The sequence below is a fragment of the Grampus griseus genome (genome assembly GCF_964374135.1).
Source record: "Grampus griseus genome assembly, chromosome: 2".
Lineage (NCBI taxonomy): Eukaryota > Metazoa > Chordata > Mammalia > Artiodactyla > Delphinidae > Grampus > Grampus griseus.
The window spans coordinates 172,573,266-172,597,582 of NC_139018.1; the positions used below are offsets into that span (position 1 = coordinate 172,573,266).

At 38.6% G+C, this 24,317-nt stretch overlaps 1 protein-coding gene across 3 annotated transcripts in view; it reads left to right on the plus strand.

The window, feature by feature from the left end:
* Window positions 1-24,317, plus strand: part of SLC39A12 (solute carrier family 39 member 12) — a gene marked incomplete at both ends in the record, with an annotated part of 67,063 nt that overhangs the window by 31,465 nt on the left and 11,281 nt on the right. Inside the window, 5 exons of one of the 3 annotated variants that reach the window (XM_082649610.1) lie at window positions 408-560; window positions 3,542-3,652; window positions 6,275-6,341; window positions 10,446-10,604; window positions 12,838-13,025. In XM_082649610.1, the coding sequence (XP_082505736.1) occupies window positions 408-560; window positions 3,542-3,652; window positions 6,275-6,341; window positions 10,446-10,604; window positions 12,838-13,025 (678 nt within the window). The remainder of the gene's footprint in view (window positions 1-407; window positions 561-3,541; window positions 3,653-6,274; window positions 6,342-10,445; window positions 10,605-12,837; window positions 13,026-24,317) is intronic. The other 2 variants (XM_082649611.1, XM_082649612.1) reach the window with 2 other exon arrangements.

Consider the following 24,317-nt stretch of genomic DNA (forward strand, 5'->3'; position numbering starts at 1 on the left):
AACCCTGGATGAAATGTATCTTTATATTTGTTTTGGATATAAAAAATATTGATTTGTTATAAAGCATTGCTGTGCAAATTGGGATGGATTGAACTGGAAAAAAATTCAGCTAAAGGACTGAGAATGTGTGAAAATTTAGGCCACTTGCTGAAATAAGCTTAGGCTTTAGTCTGCTCATTAGCAGCAGCTTTTCAAAGCTCTCCTTTCTTTTTTCACATCTTATTTGGCCCTGATTAAATCATATAGTGGAAGTATTCATACATCTAAAAGCAAACTGGGCTTTGAATGAATTCAGGTGTTGTCATGGGGTTGCCCAGAATGGAAATTGAATATATTTTCAACAGTGGACCTACTAAATAATATTTAAGTCATCAGAAGTTCTTTCTTTCCATCTCTTTTCTTTTTAGGTTCTTGGTTTACATGAGCAGGAAGCCTCGGAGTCTGGACATTTCCATGAACACAAGGGCCACATTTGGAAACTGTTGGGATTAATAGGAGGCATCCATGGATTTTTCTTAATAGAAAAATGTTTTCTTCTTCTTGTATCACCAAGTGCCGAGGTATAGTTTAAATTTTATTGATCTTTTATGTTAGGGCTTCATGATATTTGTCTTTTATTTCAGAAATACTTGTTCAGAAGTAATTAACATCTTCATGAGGTTGTCTATTGAAGGCATGCGACTCCGATTTCTAGGACACACGGATCATTCTGACTGAGAGCTCCCCTATAAGCATGGTTATTAATGTTTCACACGTCTGTTGCTGGCCCATTACTATACTTATGACAGCCTCCTTTTTGACCTCCCTGGCTAGTTTAGAAACAGGAGAATATTTCACATCTGAGAATGAAGGGGTTTAAAGGCCTAGCTACCAATCTGTGTTTTGGGTATCTTTCTTAACCCAAAGCAAATTAACAGGCAAACAAAAACTTTGAAAATTCCGGAAATTATGCATCATTTCTATCTTAAGGACATTTAAAATTATGCGAACAAGAAGCTCAGGAGTGGGAATTCCAGCAAATCTTTTTTTCAGCTTGAATAATTGCTTTCATTGTGCCCGCATTTGATCCGTTTCTACATATATGATGAGATGTAAAGTGCAGTGTGGCTTACTTCTAGATTTTGTTTCTTTTCGCTCTCATATATTACCCTATAAGAAAATAGATGAACAGTTTTGTGGGATAGTTAAAAACATAAATGCTGGTAAACAAACAAAAAACTCCAGGAGACTAAAATAAACTTTCCCTGCAAAGTCCTGCGATTCTGCAGTCTTCATGGTTTTCTACTTATTCCCTGACTTTCTTCCCATTCACATACTATAAAATGCTTGTACTCAGGGCAAACACTACTATCTTTTAAAAGACTTTTAAACAAACATTTAAACAAGCAAACACTACTATCTTTTTTTTTTTTTACTCAGAAAACAGTCTTTATTAATTTCTATTAATTAGGTATTGTAGGTATAAGCAGAAGCAATATATGTTATAGTCATTTTCCTTGAGTAACTGATGCTACTGGTATTTTTTTTTAAACTTCTTTATTGGAGTATAATTGCTTTACAATGGTGTGTTTCTGCTTTATAACAAAGTGAATCAGTTATACACATACATATGTCCCCATATCTCTTCCCTCTTGCGTCTCTCTCCCTCCCACCCTCCCTATCCCACCCTTCTAGGCGGTCACAAAGCACCGAGCTGATCTCCCTGTGCTATGCGGCTGCTTCCCACCAGCTAGCTATTTTACATTTAGTAGCGTATATATGTCCATGCTACTCTCTCACTTTGTCCCAGCTTACCCTTCCCCCTCCCCATATCCTCAAGTCCATTCTCTAGTAGGTCTGTGTCTTTATTCCCGTCTTGCCCCTAGGTTCTTCATGACCATTTTTTTCTTTTTTTTAGATTCCATTTATATGTGTTAGCATACGGTGTTTGTTTTTCTCTTTCTGACTTACTTCACTCTGTATGACAGACTCTAGGTCCATCCACCTCACTACAAATAACTCAATTTCGTTTCTTTTTATGGCTGACTAATATTCCACGGTATATATGTGCCGCATCTTCTTTATCCATTCATCTGTTGATGGACACTTAGGCTGCTTCCATGTCCTGGCTATTGTAGATAGAGCTGCAATGAACATTTTGGTATACTATCTTTTAAAAGTCTTTTAAAAGACTACTGTCTTTCAAAATATCAGCACTTGTTGTTTATTATCCTCCCTAAATTTATTCTAAAATTCTATTTCATGCATCAAAAGTAAGGTGGTTTATGGATGGATAGAAGGATGGTAGATAGATAGATGGGTGATAAAATAGGTGTAATAAAATGTCAATGGTAGGATCTAGGGAGTGAATATCTGAGTGTTGACATCACAGTTCTTTTAGCTTTTTTGTATATTTGAAACTTTTCACAATAAATAGATTTTAAACAAAATTCTGTAGAAATTTTTTCTGTTTTAATGAATCAGGGTTGTTCTTTGGCCTGGGGCCCAAGCTAGGGTACTATAGTAATTCAGGAATTAGGAATGACAGTTTCAATCCTAACTCTTTCTTAAAAACTTAGGAATCCCACTTTCTCTAAAAATTTAGGAACTGAACCTCCACAAAAGGAGTTCTAATCTACATAAGCATTGAAGACAATAATAAGATCCCCATTTATACACAATAGACTAGCATTCATGGACTGGGAAAACTAATTCAGAAAGCCAACATATCAACTTATGCTTAATAATTAGAAATGTAACCAGGTGGAAATGAGTGAAATAAGCTCTGAACATTCAAAAATTGTATTTTTTTCAGATGGTCCTTGGACTTGTCAGGGAACTTAAAAGGAGCTTTAAGAACATAATTTTAAGATTCATGGTATTGTGTAAAAGAAAAGGAGTGTGAATATTTTAGAAGCTACAAGTACTTTAATTGGTGAATATCTTTCTGGAGATATTCATTTAGTAGTTACAGGGTACAGTACAGTTTCGATGATCATCCTTTTGGTATCTCCATCAGAAAGGACTCACAATTTCATTTTGCAGTAAATAAAAAGACAATATAAAATTACCACCGTTCATGCCTTTGTAAATCATGACTAGAATTTTTGAGGTTGCATTCTTTTTTTTAATTGAAGAATAATTGATTTACAATGTTGTGTTAATTTCTGCTGTACAGCAAAGTGACTCAGTTATACATATATGTTTTTTCATATTCTTTTCCATTATGGTTTGTCACAGGATACTGAATATAGTTCCCTGTGCTATACAGTAGGACCTCGTTGTTTATCCATACTATATATATTAGTTTGCATCTGCTACCCCCAAATTTGCAGTTGCATTCTTAAACCATTTAGACTATGCATGATGTTTTAGGGCAGTCCTATGCCCTGAAACATTCATTTTAGCAAGTATTTATCCTGATGAAATTCTCCTAGTACCCTTTTGTTGTCATCCACCCCTTTGGCCAGTAAGCAAAATGTTAAATAGAACTGTGGAATTGACAGAGGCTACACCTGTGTTCTTCTGGCTTCAGCACTAATTTTAAACCATCCTCATCCAGCAGGGCATGTCACTGGTTAATGGGCATATGGGACATTCCAGCCATCTTGCGTTCAACACTGAATTAAGTGACCAGTCAGGCAGAGGCAAATCTGCTTCAACTATCCAGTTGGTAGGTTACTGACCTGAAGTATTCTACTGATTTGATTACCTTCCTTCCTTTATTCCTTGATAAATAGATGAGAATCTGTAGGCTGGATAAGTATTAATAGAATCCACTCTTGATTTGCCTATTCTTGATCATGATAAATCCTATTTGGAAAACTTTGCCAAACACCTGAAAGCTGTTTTCAAGGGTAAAATGCATTTTCCACAGATTCAAGTCACTGCTCTCTGCACCTCTTTGAAACACACGTGGATCAGATTGACATAATAAACATATCCTTAATCACTCCCTTTACAAGTTTTCATAAACCAGCTGACCTTGAGGTTTCTCCAGTCTGAGAAATCCTTAGTCATGACTAGGTGAGGCCAAATAAATGTTGAGCAAGGAGTTAGTTAGAGGACCTAAGAGTGGAGGGTTCATTTTGTAATGTAGGAGAGAAGTGATTCTGTCCAAGGAGATGTCTCATAGTAAGTGCCTTCTGTTACACTGAGTTTTCCACAACAGAGATCTTCCGTGTGAGTTCTCAAAACACAACCTCCAATCAGGTTCAAAACAATATTCCCATTTTAATTCTTAAAGTCATAAATAAAGGGACCAGAAAAATATGAAAATATATAACATAGTTAGAAAACGTGCCTCCTGTAACCATGGCCTTGGGGGAGGGGGTTACAGTTCAAGAGTAGATTCCTGAGTAGAGAGAAGTAAGCTATTCCTGACACATTAACCGGGCAAAATACAAGTCTGGCAGTAGATTGCAGAGCTAGAGCTAACTCAAGGATGTGAACAAAAAATATGTCTTTACAAAAGCCTTATTGTGTTTATTGTTTAGATACATCACATGTGGTTTGAAAGAAGATAACTTCAGGCTGAGATTAGTTTTTAAATCACTTTAATGCTGACCTCATTTCTTCTGTGTGAATGAAGGGTCCAGAGCCCCAAGATACAAGCACATCTCGGATGTTAACTCAATGAGTTTAGAACGATTTGACTACTCTAGCTCACTAATAATATACTCACCATTTCTTTTGTTATTTAAGCTGCAAGATCAACCTAAAGAGAAATAGAAATAATTTGAACTTTTAGGATTGTTTGATGGGTCCAATTTCCTGTTTTTTTGTTGTTTTTTTTTTAGTTATTTCTGAGATATACATTTTGAATTTCCTGGTTTTTTGGTTTTTTTTTTTGCGGTTCGCGGGCCTCTCACTGTTGTGGCCTCTCCCGTTGCGGAGCACAGGCTCCGGACTCACAGGCTCAGCGGCCATGGCTCACGGGCCCAGCTGCTCCGCGGCATGTGGGATCTTCCCGGACCGGGGCACGAACCCGTGTCCCTTGCATCAGCAGGCGGACTCTCAACCACTGTGCCACCAGGGAAGCCCCGAATTTCCTGGTTTTTAAGGAAATTTTTTAAGGAAGAGGAACTCACAGATCTTTCCAGTCATCAAAGGAGTTTTAGATATTTGCCTCTAAATTCCTTTACATACTGTGACGATATATAGCTTTTTGGGAAAAAAAATCCTGGAATAAATATCTGAACTCCTGCCTTTTAATAGTCTTTTGATCTTAATCAGGCTTTGATATAACATAATTTTTTAAAAACCCCACATTTTTCTTTTGTTTCTAGATCCACCAATTTCAGGCAAGAGGCCTGTCTACCTCTTCTAATCCGTATCCTTCAGATCCTACCTTCTCAGCCATCCTTCTCCAAAAATAGCCTATCGTTACATCTTTTGAATAACTGCTGTTATTCTAACACGTGAATGTTAAGTTTACTTTCTCTGTTTACATTAAATAAAAAGAGGCCTATGTCTCACATTACATTTGTCTCAAAGTTTCCACAATTTGGGGTGATAGGAATATGCTTCTAAAAGGACATGTTCCATAGACAGATAAGAAGTATTCTTTTCACACAATAGAACAAGAATCTTAGGCCTAGGGAGGGAAGGTGTCTTTCCTGAAATTGAACCACGAGTCAGTCTCTGAAATAAAATCATATCATCTCAACTTGTAGAAGTCAGTTCCAAAATCTCACCTACCTGTCATGTGAAAGGATGAAAAATCTTTTAAAATTGTATTCTTTTGTAAGTTTGTTGATCTCCTTTCTCAGTCAGCAAGTTGTTTTTTTTTTTTTTTCCTGACTGGAAACACCACAGAAACAGCATCTTACGCTACGATGAATGAAATGAAGTGTTGGGTTTGCAATGGTTTCTTCTCCACAGTCTACTTAAAGATCAGAAGAAATTCTAGATCCACAGTCTACTTACTGTACAGGAGCAGGGCCAACTGAGGTCAAGAATCAAGAATCATTTTTTTTTTCCTACGGCTTGGGTTTCATAAAGGCTTCCATAATTTAATAATGAATTACAGACTATCTAAGTAGCCTCTAGCTCTCTATGGAAGACTCTGAGCTATGTGAGAGTGCTATTTCCATCTACATGTAGATAGTGGGAAAAACATGCTTGCAGACTCTTGGCTCTGCCTTCTGTGTTTGTCTATGAAATTGAAAAGTTCTAATGTACTCCGGAGGATCAGAATGTCTTTTGATAATCAACGTAACTCTTCATGTTTCATTTTTCGATAAAATGATGACTATTGCTTATCATTCATATTTTATTTTTTAATTTAAAATAGAAAGGCCCGGAAGATGCACAGGCAGCTGAAATTCCTATACGCAGTCTGAACGCCCCCAGCAGAAAATGTGAGTACCAATTTTAAAAATCCAAACATTAAATATAGGAAGTGCCATAGAAAGAGGTTGTATCTGTTTTGAAATAAATATGTGAAAACCATGTAAATTTCATATTGGGTACGTATTTCATTATTAAAATTTTGCAATGAAATTTTTAATAAGGGCTCATTCCTATCAGTCTTTGAAACCTACTACACATTAATATCAGTGTTACTTCATTCTTTAAAAATGTTTTCCCCAATGGCTTAAAACTGATCCTCTGGAAACTTCGATTAGTGTAAATACTTACGTGGTTATCAAGGCTCGTTTGAAATCCTGCTTACCTGATGATTTGAGCCTTTTACTTCCCGTGAAGCCTGGAGACAGTACTGTTTTTTTTGTCTTCTATCACAGTGTACTGATAATTCATCACAAATGTCTATCTCATTTATGATATTGTCGTTAACATGGTGGAGTTCAAATCAGTGCTATCTCGTTATTCACATCTTATGCTATAACTCATTTGTTTGTATAATTTGCATCCAGTCGTCTTCTTTCTATGATATTCCCTATTTCTGAATTTGATTAGCCAATTTTGGTCAGGACTTTATTCCCTTGTGCTCATGCTTCTGAATGATTCTTAGAACTTTTCTTTTTTAAAAGGTCTGTGTTGGTTTTCATCAGTTGCTCCTGAATCTTTGCCCCATTTTTCTCACTGATATTACTCTTTTGTAAACACACTTCTCAGTAGTTTAATGTTAAGCAGTCATGATTAGTTATGCCCATCCTATCAGAATAAGTTAGTTACCTGAGAAGAAAGAGAGGTATTTATTGAATACTTATTATATGCCAGGCAGAATGCTAAACACATTCTGGATTATCTCATTTAATGAGATCTGGATTATCTCATTTAATCCTCTTAACACTTTACTGAAGTAAGAATAATTAATATTCAAATTACACAAATGAAGAGACCAGTCATTAGAGAGGGTAAGTCACTGCCCAGGACTACATAGCTACTAAACTCTAGCATTGAGGAACTAAGAAATGCTAATGCAGCAACAATTTCCTTGTGATCATTCATTCAGGCATGCATCCCTGTATTTTTTCACATTCTTTCATTCATTTAAGAAATGTTAGGGCTTCTTGGGTGGTGCAGTGGTTAAGAACCCGCCTGCCAATGCAGGGGACGTGGGTTCGAGCCCTGGTCCAGGAAGATCCCATATGCCACGGAGCAACTAGGCCCGTGCGCCACAACTACTGAGCCTGTGCTCTAGAGCCCGCGAACCACAACTACTGAAGCCCACGCACCTAGAGCCAGTGCTCCGCAGCAAGAGAAGCCACCGCAATGAGAAGTCCGTGCACCACAATGAAGAGTAGCCGGCTCGCCGCAACTAGAGAAAGCCCACGCACAGCGGCGAAGACCCAACGCAGCCAAAAATAATAAATAAATAAAATAAATGAATTATAAAAAATGTTTGAGGATGTTTTAGGCACTGTGGTTGCACGGGGGAATAAAATTAGGAATGGTCTTTATCCTTAGGTTGCAATGTGGTTGAGGATATAAATGCTAATAAGAACAAACAAGGTGGTAACAATCACTGTTCTGAATGTGTTTGATGTTTTCACGCCTGTAATTTATTTATATGATTCAAAATATGTAATTACGTAGTCTGTCCAATTCTTTTTTCAGGACATTGGTAGTGATATTTTTCCTTGTAAATACTTAGTTCCAGGAGAAATTTTAGACCTAGAAGGTATATCAGAGACATTTCTTTGTATTTGTTTTTAGAAGAAAGGAAGTGGAAAGAAGGCTACACCTAGTCAAATTAGGAGCAGAGAGTGGCTGTAATAATGGAAGTGGGAGTAATAATGATGGTCTTAGTCAAATATTTTGTAAACCTGATATCTTTCTACTTCAGATATCCATCTTGGCGTACGGAATGATTAGTGAACAAATCCAGATTCAATTATGCAGCTGCCCTTTTTGCCAGGGACATACTGAATTAGCTTCAAATATTTGATTACTTGTTTCATATTACCTCACTGGTGGAACTCAGGATGTGAAAGTCCTATCCACAGTCTGATTTAAATAAACAAAAAGCAGCACGATACAAGATCCAGCCTGGGTATTACCATGGAAAACCTCTGCTAAGTCAGAAATGTGGAACTCGAAATGACTTCCATGTACCGAAGGAAAGGTGGAATATTATTGATAGTTCTGTAATGAGTACATTGATTTGCCAGTGAACGCTTGTCTTACCTTCCACTGAGTAATGTTTCAGTTGTCTTAACATGCACAATGTGCTTGCTCCTTGTCGTTTATATGCAAATATGTGTATTTGCCTTGCGGCTTGTTACATGGCCATGATCTGACATTTAGAAACCCATCATCAGAGATAACAAAATAATAGGCAACAAAAATAGGCTGCAGTGTTTCTTGGCAAAGTATAAATTGGGTAAAGGTTTTCCATCCAAATATATGCCGTTAATATCAAAACTGTATGTAGGCATACGCACAGGCACGGATTGGAAATCACAATTTATTTGTATGCTGCAGTGTTGTCACATGGATTACTTTAAATTATTTGATTTTATTTCCACAAAGAAGAGCTTTACTTCCGAAAATTGGCAGGAACAGCTGAGTGACCTGTTTGCATTTTTAGGCTCAGAGAGCTTCCAGGCGATGCCAATAAGAACTCTCTGAATTCAATACTTTGATATTTATTCTGTATTTTTATGACTGTTGCTTAAAATCTTCTCATTTTTGTTGAAGGATGAAATGAATTAGGAAACCACCAGAATGAGAGAACTGAGTCTCACCGCGATGGTTCTAAATAAAGCATGATTTTGAGATGTAAAATGCATGGCATGTCTTTCCAACACAGGCAGTACACTTATCTCCTGGCTGGTAGTCTGGGCTAGATCTGCTGTTTACTGAAGTTCCTTATTTCACAGTGTGGGCTATGAAATAAGTCAAATCATATCCCCCCAGTAAACCATATTACAGTGCAGTCCCTCCACAGTCTTAGACCAGGTAACAGAAACCAGAAGGTAACCTCTTCCTACTTCTATTGAGCGTCCAGTTATTAGAATATTGTGGGCAGTTCTCATAGTAACAATAGCAACTCCTAACACCTGTCACACAGTATACATCAACTGAGTAATTAGACTACAGCAATTGATTTTAATGGCTGTTCTTATCAAATGGTATACCTAGGTAGTTCACTGTCAGAATATGTGTTATCCCTGGAATACTTTTTGTATTTGTTAATGGTTCCAACCCATAATACTAATATACAGTTTTAGGTTTTTGAAAACAGAAATTCTGTCTGTCAAAAGCTTGAACCCAACTGTGATCTAATTATTTCATTAATTAAACCCATTATGGTCCAGTTTATTTCATTGGCTGTCTACTAATCAGATAACGTATATAATGTAATAGAAGCGCATGAAGACAGCTTCTCTTTATTTCATCCAACGTCTAGTTGGTCTAGTCGGAAAGACAGAACATTCAGTGAATGTTCCAAAGCTAACTTTGGGATCGGAAGGGATGGAAGCGGTTCTGCCGTGGTCACATTTGGGGAGTGAAGGAGGCAGTAGGGGAGGGTGGTTAGCACCAACCAGAAAGGGGAACGATCACAGAGTGGCAAGAGGTTGACAGTTGACTCCAGGAGACTGACACGAGGGGCAGTCTGACTCAGGGGACAGTTTCAGAAAATAGACTCCATTTTAATGGCATTCTGCCCCGAGGGTCTTAAATTATTTAAAAATGCTTCACAAAAGACATTATGTGGAAAGGTCATCGAATGCATTTTGGAAAGTTATAACAGTGTTATTTTTATCTTCTCTTGGCACAGCTGAACAGGAGGATAGAAGAGCGAATGCCCTAACATCTCATAATTAGTCAGACCCATTAGAAAAATGGTGACCATAAATCCGTGTGTCATATCGGTTGCCGTGTTCACGTCTCTGGTCGTGACCTATTTTGAAAGCTGAGACAAAGTGGAGTTACTCAATCTGGTGCAATTTAAGAATGTCGAGGCTAGAGGGGAAAGTTGATCGTAACTGAAGGATTCCATGAACTATGTAGTGCTTTGTTAATGCTTCTTACACCTTTTTTTGGTTCTTTAGGCAAAACCATTAGCTTGTTAGCAATAATGATCCTGGTTGGGGACAGCCTGCATAATTTTGCAGATGGCCTAGTCATAGGAGCAGCCTTCTCATCTTCTTCCGAGTCAGGAGTGACCACAACAATTGCTATCTTGTGTCATGAAATTCCCCACGAAATGGGTAAGTCTGACAGTAGAATCACTCTTCCTGCTTGCTGACAAAATCATAATATATTTCTAGCCATGGTTTACTAGGCTTCTTTTTCCAACACATGATTGAAAGATGAATACTTTCTGTTCATAATTTATTTAAACCATCAAAAGCAAAAAACTAGAAAAAAAAATTCCTGTACCTCAAGATAGAATTCAATTAGACCCATTTATGATATTTCCTGGATCCAGAAGTGACTCTTTTTGGATTCTGGAGAATTCTATATGGGAAACAGTCATTAAAGGTGGGGGGAAGGGATAAATTAGGAGGTTGGGATTAAGATATACACACTACTATATATAAAATAGATAATCTACAAGGACCTACTGTATAGCACAGGGAACTCTGCTCAATACTCTGTAATAACCTATATGGGAAAAGAATCTAAAAATCAATGGATGGGGCTTCCCTGGTGGCGCGGTGGTTGAGAGTCCACCTGCCGATGCAGGGGACGCAGGTTCGTGCCCCAGTCCGGGAAGATCCCACATGCCACAGAGCGGCTGGGCCCGTGAGCCATGGCCGCTGAGCCTGCGCGTCCAGAGCCTGTGCTCCGCAGCGGGAGAGGCCACAGCAGTGAGAGGCCCACATACCGCAAAAAACAAACAATGGATGTATGTACATGTATGACTGAACCACTTTGCTGTACAACTGAAACTAACACAGCATTGTAAATCAACTATACCCCAATACAAAATAAAAATTAAATTAAAATACTGGCATAATAAAAAGATTCTTTAATTTTTTTAAAAAAAACTTCAGCAAAAACTTTAAAATCTGCATATTAAATTTGGGAAAAACATTAATAGGAGAACTTTTGATCCATTATGTCAGCAAACAGACCAGTGAGATAAAATAACATTTAAATTAAAGCCAAACCATGGTTTCATCAACCTGATTTACACAAAACGTCTAAAGCCAAGTGTAACATTGAAATGACAGGCGTATGGTATCAGATTCATGTAAGACCCTTTTTCTGGATAATCTTACTAACCCATGTAATTCAAATCCTGCCTCCCAGGAACCAAGAGGAGACGGAGTAGACATTTCTGAAACAGGTCCAGAAGGAGGAGAGGCTGGTCCCAGGCACATGTGTGCCCTAGAGAGAGGGCTCTTGTCAGTCACTCTTATCTCACTTTCACATTTACATTGCCCACTTGGGCCACCCCTGACCTCTTGGGTTCTGTGTCTATTGCCCAAAGTCCTGTCACTGATCATCACTGACCCATTCCTCTCTAAGGAGTTTATCCAAGGTCCTTCCTGAATCCGTTAAGACATACCTGGTCTGGGGGCCATATTGTATGGTCCTATTTTAGCTACTATGATAAAACCCAACAGAAGAGGGTGACAGTCTGCGACAAGCCAGCGAAAATGTCTGAAGACCTGTTCATAGGATTAATTACGCAGTAGAACTAGGAAACTGAGTCCCCAGGCTGTCTCTTTTTTAAAATTTTTTATTGAAGTCTAGTTGATTCACAATGTTGTGTCAATTTCTGCTGCATAGCAAACTGACTCAGTTATACACATATAGACATTCTTCTCTATGTTCTTTCCCATTATGTCTCTTTATTGAACTTCAACCTCTTCTCAATCCCAAAACTAAGAAACAGAGCCTCTCAGATTACAAGATCATTCTTCTTTTGGAGGAAAAGTGTAGAGGGAATAAGGTCGTTTTTCTATAATTAAGGCAGTAAAACATTTTCTAAAGGAAAAGTTTGTTTTCCTAACCAACTTTTGCCATGATTTAAAAATCTCCTTCAGTCATTTTCTCTTTCTCCATAGCAGTTCCTGCCTAAGTAAAAAAAGAAAAGCCTATATAATGTTTACTGCCTTGGGATTTTGCCTGGCAAGTTTCCAGGTAAAAAGCTTTAGAAATCCCAGGGCAGCAAGTACTTCATTTTCCATTTGTCTCAGTTGAATATGTCATAGGACATTAGGAAGTAGAGAGTATGTCACAGTTCTCTCTGTATATACTATCTTCCAGAGCAGTGAAAGGAACAGAACTCTTGAAATGTGACTTCCTAAAGTATAATGAGTTAGGCTATAAATCCTAGAGAAATATAAGAAAGTGTTTTATTAACTGATCATTCAGTGTTACTTATAAAATTGGCCCCAGTTGCTGAAATTTGAAACAGATAGCACACGAGTTGAACAAAGGCATCATCCGTTAAATGATAATTCTAGTTTCTTTTCCCTTAAATTTCAGGAGACTTTGCTGTGCTCTTAAGCTCTGGACTTCCTATTAAGGTTGCCATCCTGATGAATTTTATAAGTGCTTTAACTGCCTTCGTAGGACTGTATATTGAGCTCTCGGTATCCGCGGATCCATGTATTCAAAACTGGATCTTAACAATTACCGCTGGGATGTTCTTATATTTATCCTTGGTGGAAATGGTAAGCTTTGTGGTTTTTCTATTTTGTTTTTCCAAACACTAGAAATGCAAAACAGAGGAAAAGCAGCAAAACGGAAGGGTCGATGGGGAGAAGAGAAGAAGGATATAGACAAAAGTATAAAAGAGTAGGGAAATAGTCTGTGCAATCCAAGAAGGTAAGTGGTAGGCAGAAGAAACATAATTTGAGATTCAGAGAATATTGTCATTCTTTTAACTGAAATTAAGTGGAATGATTGAAACCTTTATAATTGTCAAAAAGTGATTGTCATTTCATTCTGCTCCAGCTTTGCATCTATAAAAGATGCCTATACTTCCAGCTGAAAAGTTCTGTTAAACAGCCAGCCATTTTGTTTATACATTAGAAAATATTTCAACTGAATTTGTCATTAAATTAAAGAGCTCTTTGGCTTAATGAACCAACCCTATCTTTAAGTTGCCAAAGTGCTATCATGCTGGTGAAATGAGAAAGATGATTATAGTATTGAGTCTCTAAAATTGCAATATATTTTTCCTGAAGAGGTCCTTGCTGACATTAATGGTTAACTCAATCATCACGTTTCATCCCCTAGAATCTGAATTGAACCTGGGAAATTTCACTTTTTTTTTTTTTTTTTGCCTCTTAAGTTCTGTTCTCTGCAAGATAAACCAGTTTTTTAAGGTCACCTTCTATTAGATTGTTTACAACTTACATGTCTTAAGAGAAAAGTCATAATGATTTTCCTGTCTCATGGGCGGGAATAAGGCAAATTAAAATGGCATAAATTAACAAAAGAAATATATATTTTTAAAATCACCCATTTTTTAAAAGAAGTCTTTATTGAATTTGTTACAGTATTGCTTCTGTTTTATGGTTTGGTTTTTTTGGCCACAAGGCATGTGGAATCTTAGCTCCCCAACCAGGGAACGAACCCTCACCCCCTGCATTGGAAGGCGAAGTCTTAACCACTGGACCGCCAGGGAAGTCCCAACAAAAGAAAGATTTAAGACTTAAAATCAATAGAAAGCCAATCTGATCAGAAATAAAACATGTGATTACATGCATCCTGGAGCAGAAACGTAAAATAAACAATCTTGAAGGTCATATGTGGAACAGGGCCATTGGGGTTGACTAGTGATTTGGCAGAAACCTGCGATTGTCCTGGAAGTAAGTAAAGAGACTGTTTCATAAGGGAAAAAATCTGGAAGGCAGGACCCTGGGCTTATACAACCAGAAGAGTGCATTCTATAAGCAGAATTCAAGAAGGGGACTCTTCAAGTAAAACCACCATCTTAAACTGCGCTGTGGGGACTTCTCTGGCGGTCCAGTGGTGAGGACTCCACCCTTCTGCTGGGGCTTGGGTGGGGAGGCACGGGTTCAATCCCTGGTCAGGGAACTAAGATCCCCTATGCCTGTTGGGGCACAGCCAAAAAAAAAAAAAGAAAAACCCACTGTAAATGCTTCTGAATTTTTGGTGGTCTGTCTTTCTTTTTTTTTTTTTTTTTTTTTTTTTGCGGTACGCGGGCCTCTCACTGTTGTGGCCTCTCCCATTGCGGAGCACAGGCTCTGGACCCGCAGGCTCAGCGGCCATGGCTCACGGGCCCAGCCGCTCTGCGGCATGTGGGATCTTCCCGGACCGGGGCACAAACCCATGTCCCCTGCATCGGCAGGCAGACTCTCAACCACTGCGCCACCAGGGAAGCCCTGGTGGTCTTTCTTAATTCTCATGAGATTCAAGTATATGAGGTAAACACCAAAATGTACTTTCATATTTGGAAATGTTCTTACATATCGTCTATGATACTCGGGGAATTCCCTAATCTTGATAGTGAATATAGTCAAAGGTGCAGCTGATTCTACCCATCTTTTCTGAACCCCGGTCCCCAACCCGCAATCAGTGTTAGAGAATCCCGCCATCCTTCCACTTTGAGAAATCCGGATTTCTCACCTTGTGTGACTTAGAAAGCACACGGCCACTCATCACTGAATGTCGTGAGCTACCTTTTATGTAAAATGTCTGTAGATCCGTCCTTAAGTTCACTCTGGAGCCTCCGAATTTTCAGCTCTGCATTTCTTTTTTTTAAAACGTCTTCCTTGGAGTATAATTGCTTTACAATGGTGGGTTAGTTTCTGCTTTATAACAAAGTGAATCCGTTACACATATACATATGTCCCCATATCTCTTCCCTCTTGGGTCTCCCTCCCTCCCACCCCCCCATCCCACCCCTCCAGGCGGTCACAACCGCTTTGCATCTCTAATTCCTTTTTTCTTTAGGAGTTCGTCGGGGGCAGTTGCTGTATTCTTTTGAAGTTGATTTTGTGTTTTAACACAGTGTAGTCTCTCTTCAAGTATGATGGATGTGTATGTCCGTAGTTAGTCCTTCCTCTTTGTCTCCTAAAATTGACCTGGAAAGATTATCGAGAACCATTTGAGCCCTAAGCTAGACATCATTTTCCCCTCGATGTTTCTTCTCCCAGTCTTGTAAGGATAAAGAATTGCTTGTAAGAAAACAATATGGCTGACATCCTATGACATTCTAACTAGAAGAAATCCTGACCTTATTGCAAATTACTATTGGCCAAAGAAAAATCAGTGTCCTGGCAAAAAGACAGGAAAGAAAATCCTCTGAGTTTCTTGGGGCTACTTCCTATAATCCAGGTCACCTGCTCTCACGGCCTTTTGAGTAACTTCTAAACAAATACAGCTCTTTCACATAGTGGCAAGTTTAACTGTTGTACTCTGGGGCCATGCCAAAGAAAATACTTTTTTGTCATTTCAAGGGAAGAAAACAAGGTTTCAAGACTCTGTACAACAGCAAAGAAAATAAATGACGGCCACTAAAGGGTAAGGGGGAATACTTTCATTCACTGGCCGTTTACCAAATTCTGGAAATTTACCAGGCATCTTCTGAGCAGGGTTAATGTGAAAAGATTAGCTAGATTTTTGCTTTGCTTATCTGTTTCAAAGAAATTGGGTGTGTGATTTCAAACTCCTAAAAGGAAAAGAACTGGGGGCAAAAATGGGGCCGTTAGCAATGATGCCAGCAAAGCAGAAAGTCTTCACCAGGCAAGTCTGCCAGCCTAAAATTCTCCCGAGTGGTATCGCCTGATCCAAGCACATCACCTCTCAGTTCCGTCGAATGGTTTCTAAAGTACGTTAAGAATGAACGCAGCTCTGGGTGGCCAGAGGAAATAGCACACACGTGCTGGCCATTAACAGTTGACCCCATCCACCACTCAGATATGCTTCTGGTCCTTCACTTTGGAATTCCATCTATACCAAAGCCCCTGCAGAGCGGTAGACAGCAAAAGTCTCCACAAAGACTTAATACAAGGTAGTTAGTGGAAACAGTCTCTAAACCCTACTGGTCTTGAGGCAATATTTGATATTCATGATCTCCGTCCTTCCAGCAGACAATCTTGATTCTCCCCACCTTCAGGCAGCACTGTGGCTGACCTCGATTTCATTCCTGGTAGGACACCCAGATCTTCCCTGAGGGATCCTCTTTGTCTTTGTCAGGCCATAGCTCCTGTGGTTGCCTGTTCACTGTTGTCACCAGGCATGGAAACACCAAGAAAGGCTCCAAGGAATTCTCAGGTTTCCAGATACGGTCCTTGCTTACTCCATTGTATAGCAATCACCCTACTCCTCATGGTAACTGACGATTGTTCCCATCAGCATAATAACTTTTTTCTCTATTAGTTGATCCATTAGCATGAGATGCTCAAGTGACCAGGTGGTAGACATAACTTCAAGTTCAGTGGAAACATTCCCTGGTGTATTCTCCTCAAGAACAAGGATCTGTGTGATCTGATGGTGCTAAAGTTTGCAGGAACAGGAAGCACAAATTCTAAAAGCAGAAAAACTGGCAATGATTATATACTATTGCTTCATGATTTTGCCTATTGTTTCTGCTGTTATTTCTATTATTTCCTCCCTTCTACTCACTTTGCATTTAATTTTCTGATCATTTTCTGGCTTCATGAGGTGGAACGATGTATCATTGATTTTAAACGTTTTCTCCTTTTCTAGTATAAGCATTTAAAGCTGTAAATTTCCCTCTAAGCACTGCTTTGCTGAGTCTCATGTATTTTGATATGTTCTGTTTCCAGTACTGATCATTTTGAAATGTTTCTAAACATTCACAACATCTCATGATTTTTTCTTATTTGACCCATGGACTGTGTGAAAGTATGTTGCCTAATATCTCAATATTTATAGCTTTAAAAATATCTTTTAGTTATTTTAATTCTTGCATAGTCAGAGAATATACCTTGTATTATTTTAGCCCTTTGAAATATTCTGAGACTTTTTGTATGGCCCAGAATAGGGTCTATCCTGGTGAATGGCCCCATGTTCACTTGAAAAGTACGTGAGTGCGACTGCTGTGGGGTGAGGGGTTCTGTGAATGTCAGTTAGATCAGGCTGGGTGATAGTGTTATTCATATTTTCAAATTCCGTGATGATTTTTTTTCTCCACTAGTTCTGTTAATTATTGAGGGAATGCTTGAGGGAGTTAGAATACAGACCTAACTTTGTGGGTTTCCCTGTTTCTTTCTTAGTTCTATCAATTTTGCTTCATGCATTTGATACTCTGATATTAGATGCATGCATATATGGGGCTGCTCCGTCTTCTTAATTGAATTGATACTTTTATCACCGTGAACGATCCCTCTTGATCTCTGGTAAACGTCCTTGTCCTGAGTCTTCTTTGCCTGTTGTTAATATAGTCACACCTGCTTTCCTGCTTACTATTTGCACAGAATATGGAAAGTAAGTGGTAGGGCTTTGAAAGAGTATTTGAAGTGACGTAACAGGAGAAATGTCTGATACGATCAGCAGTGTCTGTGATGCATATGTTAATATCCATGTATCTTGTTTATCTTATTTCCCTAAATCTTATTTAAAACAAATCTATTGGTTTGTGATCTTTTTCATACTCCCATGTTTGCTACAAAGATTTCATGAGATTAGTTCTTTATAGATATAATAGCCCCTGAAAGATATACATGTGCCAGTCTTGGAAGCTTGTGAATATGTTATCTCACATATGAAAAGAAACTGTGCAGGTGTGATTAAGGTTTAGAATCCAGAGATGGGAAGATTACCCTGGATTATCTGGGTGGTCCCAACCTAATCACCAGTTGTTAAAAGTGGAAAACCTTCCCCAGCTGTGGTCAGACAAAGATATGTGATGACAGAAAGGTCAGAGAGATTTGATGTTGCTGAACTTGAAATTGGAGTTAGGGGCCAGGAGCCCAGGAATGCAGGCAGCCTCTAGGAGCTGGAAAAGACAAACAGATTCTCCCCTAAGGAATCCGAAATGGAAAAATATGTTACCAAATTCAGGTCCGGCTGCTCCCTGCTCGAAAATCAATACCCGAGAGGCAGTTGTTGGTAGAAAGGAAAATTGCTTTTAATCAGAATGCTGGTGATCTGGGGAGATGATTGACTCAGTGTCCCCCAAAAACCATCTGCTTGGCCATGAAAGTTTTTAAAGGGAAAAACGGAGGTAATCTCAGTTAATCGTTGAGATGGGGGTCAGAGTCGTCACCCTCTCCCGCTGCATGCAGGCTTGTTGACTTCTTGTGATGTTTCTTTGGATGCTGTCTTGTTCACACAGTTTGTCCACACTGTTTGTTCATGAGATTACTGAAGGGGAAGCAAGGGAAGAGATCTGGTCACCTGTTAATTACTTATTCTTCATTTCTACTTCTTTGATCTACAGAAAGAACCAAGAAGTTAGGCAAGGTATTGTGTGAGCACAAGATCTGATAGGTGTGCTAGGGCTGGAGATGAGTAGAGCATGGGGGTGCCTGATTGAAAAGTTAGTTACAGCGTAGCTTTGCTGAGTGGACAAGAAAGGGGGTTTCCTGCTGTGGGCCGTTTCCTGCAAAGAGCTGTTTACAAATCCCACCCCCCTCAGATATCATTCCATTTCTGTGGGATTAGGGATGAAGGTCTGTCCAGATACAGTCCTTGCTTACTCCATTGTGAAAGGGCCTCGAGGTCTTCGTGTGAAGGATATTGACGTGGGTTTGAAGCATCTCTTGGCTGACAGCTTCAGTTGCCCGTTTACGTACACAAGCAGAAAAAGTTATGATTATTTTGATGCCTCCAAAGATACAGATTATTATGAGCACTAGTGTTAATCCCATTCTCTTAAGGCCAGTGCTTGGAATTGTGCCCCTAGATTCAGTTCTGCTCAAGATGGAGCAGCTCATGTCATGACTGCAGTCTGGTCGTCATGCAGTTACTTCCCTCTTGTGGCAATTACCGTATCTGTAAAACAACTCAGGAATGTGCATCAGACACTGTCTGTGACCCTATTATCCTAATCATAACTGCTTGAACCTGCTCTTTTGTGACCCAGGAAGGCCTGGGAGATGTCAGCTTTTCTACAAACAGGAGGCAGAGGACATGAAGGGGCCTTTTTACTTGCGGGGAGGGAGTCCACAGGGTTCTGCTCGGTTCCAAACACATTGATTTTAGCCTGGTGAGACCCAAGTCAAATTTCTGACCTACAGAACTGTAAGATAAATTTGTGGGGGTTTTTTTGTTTTTGCGGTACGCGGGCCTCTCACTGCTGTGGCCTCTCCCGTTGCGGAGCACAGGCTCCGGACGCGCAGGCCCAGCGACCATGGCTCACGGGCCCAGCCGCTCCGCGGCATGTGGGATCCTCCCGGACCGGGGCACGAACCCGCGTCCCCTGCATCGGCAGGCGGACTCCCAACCACTGCGCCACCAGGGAAGCCCAAATTTGTGTTGTTTTAAACCCCCAGGTTAGTAGTGATTTGTTAACAGCAGCCATAGAAAACTAATATGTCTCTGTGCTACTAACCTTGGTTTAGATGTGCTCGGGAACAGAGGCAGCTATGTAAGAGCTTCTCATTCGAAGTCTGAGAACTGAAAATTCCTTCTAAGAAAATTCCCAGAACTAAAAAAATCAGGAAGATTTCTCATAGCCACCATCTCTAAAGTTTATAAAATCTCTCAAATAGAAGGAAAAGACCAGCCCTGGAAGTACTGTTTTTTTCAGCAGTTTGGATAAGAGAGGCTTTATTTTTAACGATATGATTTATTATTTAAAGAATAAGTTAATTCATTTTGAAGAGCATTAAGCAGGTTATGCCAAAGAAAGGTTTGTTTTGGATCCGAAACAAGATTCAAACCTTTAGGCACTTTTCCTAAGGTTTTAAATCCTGCAAAACTGTTTCCATAGCAACAAGCCCATAGAAATCTCAAGGGGCTATCATGATGGATGTGACTGGAGATGTCTCTAGAATGGGGATAACTGCACAGCTGCCTAGGATCTAGTATGTTAATAGCCTCCAAGCTGATAGTGGAGGAGCTGTAACTCAGAGAAGTAGGTACAGAAGAAGGAAGTGCCTACCAATTCATGACAAAGCAAAAGAAACTCTCATGCCCCCTCCGTGTACATCACAGGGAATTAATTGAGGATATACCTTATTTCCAGCCCTCTCCCTCCACCAGTCTTTCTCACTACATAAATCTCTGGGTTGCTTCCTCTTCTGCTCTGCACTTGGGTTTTTTATTTTGGTTTTTTGTTTGTTCGTGTTTGGTTTTGTTTTTTGTTTTGATGCTCTTTTAAAACCTCTTTTCACTGACATAATAATGGCAGAGGAAACAGTAAGATTGAAGAGGAATCACTTAGAGCAATTTGCTTATCTACCTTCTTCTGGAAATAATATCCTCCAAGTAATATCACAGCCACCCTTTTGCCTGGAGCATTTTCCAATTACCAGATAATTTTCTTTGTATGAAAGGCAGGGTAAAGAATAGTTTGAATTTTTGAACTTAGATCCTCTGCTTTGAAAATATACCCCAACACAGAAAAAACAGATCCCTCTATGAAGCCCACTCAGTAAATAGGATTATCAACAGTCCAGATGAAGGGCATTCATTGGCTTCTCTACAATTATTTTAGTCTAGTAAATATAACAGCTTTAAGATTGTGAATTGGGTAAAAAGAACATAAATTGACTGACAAAAGGGCCACCCTCCTAGCTAGGTTTCTCATCTTTTTAAAAGGAGGTGCCTGTAATATTAAGCTATTTCTACACGTTTAGGATATTTTGGTCCTATTCCCTGTTCCCATCATGCTTTCTTTATCTTCCAATTTATTGCATTTGATTGAGTCTTTCTTTCTCAGAGAACTTTAAATAAATCCAGTGCAATTCAATCAATAATCTATAATCCCAAGTTGGCTCTGGTAAATGAATCCTTTATCCAAAAAAACTAGTAAGCTGTCCTTTCTTTGAAGTTTGGCAATATCTAGGTGTAATGACCTTTAAACAATATTCATCTATAGAAAAGGGATATTTTGTTATAAAAGACGTAAAATAATCTTGATATGAATATTTGCTTTCAACAAATACTGTACTTGAAATCAATGTGTGTAACTGACATCGTTTAAACACTCTTTTGCTGTGAAAATATGGGAAGCATTTAAAAACCATTTCAGGCAGCACAACGAATATAATTTAACGTTCACAGTTATTTCTTCACAAAAGCAAGAAGTATGAAAATCATTCTTGCCAACAATTTTGAAAGATTTCCATTCTCTTTCTGTAAAAAGAGATTTCTCTAAAAATCAGTCAAACCCTACACTTAGATATTTTCTACTGAGAAAATGATTAATAGGCCCAACTCTGATGAACACTGAGCTCTGTAATTTTTAAAAATTGGCCACCAGAAATGTGTGTATTTTTTGCTCTTCATGTTTTATTTCTTCTAACTAGTTTCTCAAACCATATGTGCATGCGTGCACACACACACACACACATCTTCCAAAGCAATCCATTTCTTAGGAAAATATTACAGCTGGCTGATGACTCTCTTTTCTGAGCTATACAATTAAGAGTTTGTCTAACTTAATTGCTTCCCCTAAGGAAAAAAATGGAGAAGTGAATAGTTAAATACAAGTTAAAAACAGGTAATATCTTTGTCTCTCTGAATTATATGTGACAATGATATGGTCTTTGGCTTACAACTCAGTTTTCAAAAGAGAAATTTTCATTTACCTTCTGTTGCAAATGGCTTCATGAATTCCCTTGGGATACCATTGAGAAGGTAGAAACCTATAATATCTTGTGTTTGAATATTTAACAAATAAAATGTCTAATGCTGAATTTTTAAAAAGAACCTTATAAGCCTCCAGTTTGGTGATCTCAGACACACCGAGAGCTGTGGCCCTTGGTTTCTTGCTTGGTAAGGAAAGTTAAAACTACTGTATTAAGTTGTTTTACAAACATAGCTACTAATTTTAAAAGACCTAAATTCGAAACAGGACTTGTGTCAGTGGGAACAAATCTCCCAATTTCAGGATTGTTGGCTCAACATAGTAATTTGTGTCGAGGGCACTAATTCTATTCATGTGGGCTCTGTTCTCATGACCTCATCAAATCCTAATTACGTCCCAAAGGCCCCACCTCCTAATACCATCACATTTAGGGGCAGGGTTTCAACATATGAATTTTGAGAGGGGACAAAAACATTCATAACATGACATTTTATGCTCTGGGACTTGGAGATCTAAACATAACCCAGAACTTCAAGTTTCTCAGTACAAAGTGAATGCAATAAATCCTTAGTAAATGACACCTCTTCCTACCGTATATTTTCTTAGATGTACTCTAGATGCTACGTATTGTAATATTACAGTAAGCTAAAGAGCTAAAGAATTAATCAAAGCAAAGTTTTTGAAACCTTGGAGTGAGTGAACGTGTGTGTGTTCATTGTGGTAAAATATTCATAACATAAACTTTGCCATTCTAACCATTTTAGGTGTACAGTTCAATGGCATTAAGTACATTCACGTTGCTGTGCAACCTTCATCGCCATCCATCTCCAGAACTTAAAAAATCTTTTCATACTGAAACTCCATACTCATTAAACAACAACACACCCCTACGCCCAGCCCCTGGTAACCACCATTCTGCTTTCTTCTCTATGAATTTGACCATTTACTGTAGGTACCTCACATTAGTGGAATCATGGAGTATTTGTCCTTTTGTGATTGGCTGAGTTCGCCTCACATAGTATCTTCAAGGCTCATCTGTGTCCTAGCATGTGTCAGAGCTTCCTTCCTTTTTAATGTTGAATACTATTCCATTGTATGTACATCACATTTTGTTTATCCATTTATCTATCAATGGATACGTGACTTGCTTTCACCTTTTGACTGTTGTGAATAATGCTGCTGTGAACACGGGTGTATAAATATGTTTGAGTCCTTGCTTCAGTTCTTTTGTGTATATATCCAAAAATGGAGTTGCTAAATCATATGATAATTCTATTTTTAATTATTTTAGAAACTGCCGTACTGTTTTCCATAGTATCTGCACCATTTTACATTTCTACCAGTGGTAGTCAGCGTTCCAGTTTCTCCACATCCTCACCAACACTTGTTATTTTCTGTTATTTTGATAATAGTGATCCTGATGGGTGTGAAGTGGTATCTCATTGGGTTTTCATTTGCATTTCCCTAATGATTCGTGATGTTAAGCATCTTTTCATGTGCTTATTGGCCATTTGTATATCTTCTCTTTGGAAGAATGTCTATTCAAGTCACTCGCTCATTTTGTAATTGGGTTGTTTGGTTTTTGGTTGTGAGTTATAGGAGTTCTTTATATGTTCTGGATATTAACCCTTTATCAGATACATGATTTGCAAATATTTTCTCCATTCCATGGATTGCCTGTTCACTCTGTAATGTCCTTTGTTGCATAAAAGTTTTAAATTTTGATGAAGTCAAACTTTTATGTTTCTCTTGTGTTGCCTGAGCTTTTAGTGACATATCCGAGAAATCACTGCCAAATCCAATGTTACAAAGATTTCCCCCTATGTTTTCTTCTAAGAGTTTTATAGTTTTAGTTCTTACATTTAGGTCTTTGATTCATTCTGGGTTAATTTTTGTATATGGTGTAAGGTAGGAGTCCAGCTTCATTCTTTTGTGTGCGGATATCCAGTTTTCCCCATTCGTTGAAAGGACTGTTCTTGCCCCATCAAGTTGTCTTGGCACTCTTGTTGAAAATCAATTGGCTGTGTATGCAAGAATATATTTCTGGGCTCTCTGTTGTAGTTTATTCACCTGTATGTCTGTCTTCATGCCAAGACAACACTCTTTTGATTATTGTAGGTATGTAGTAAATTTTGAAATCAGGCAGTGCAAGACCTCTAAATTTGTTCTTTTTCAAGATTGTTTTTACTATTTGGTGTCCCTAGAGATTTATATGAATTTTAGGATGGATTTTTCTGTTTCTGCAAAAAAAAAAAAAAAAAAAGTCATTAGT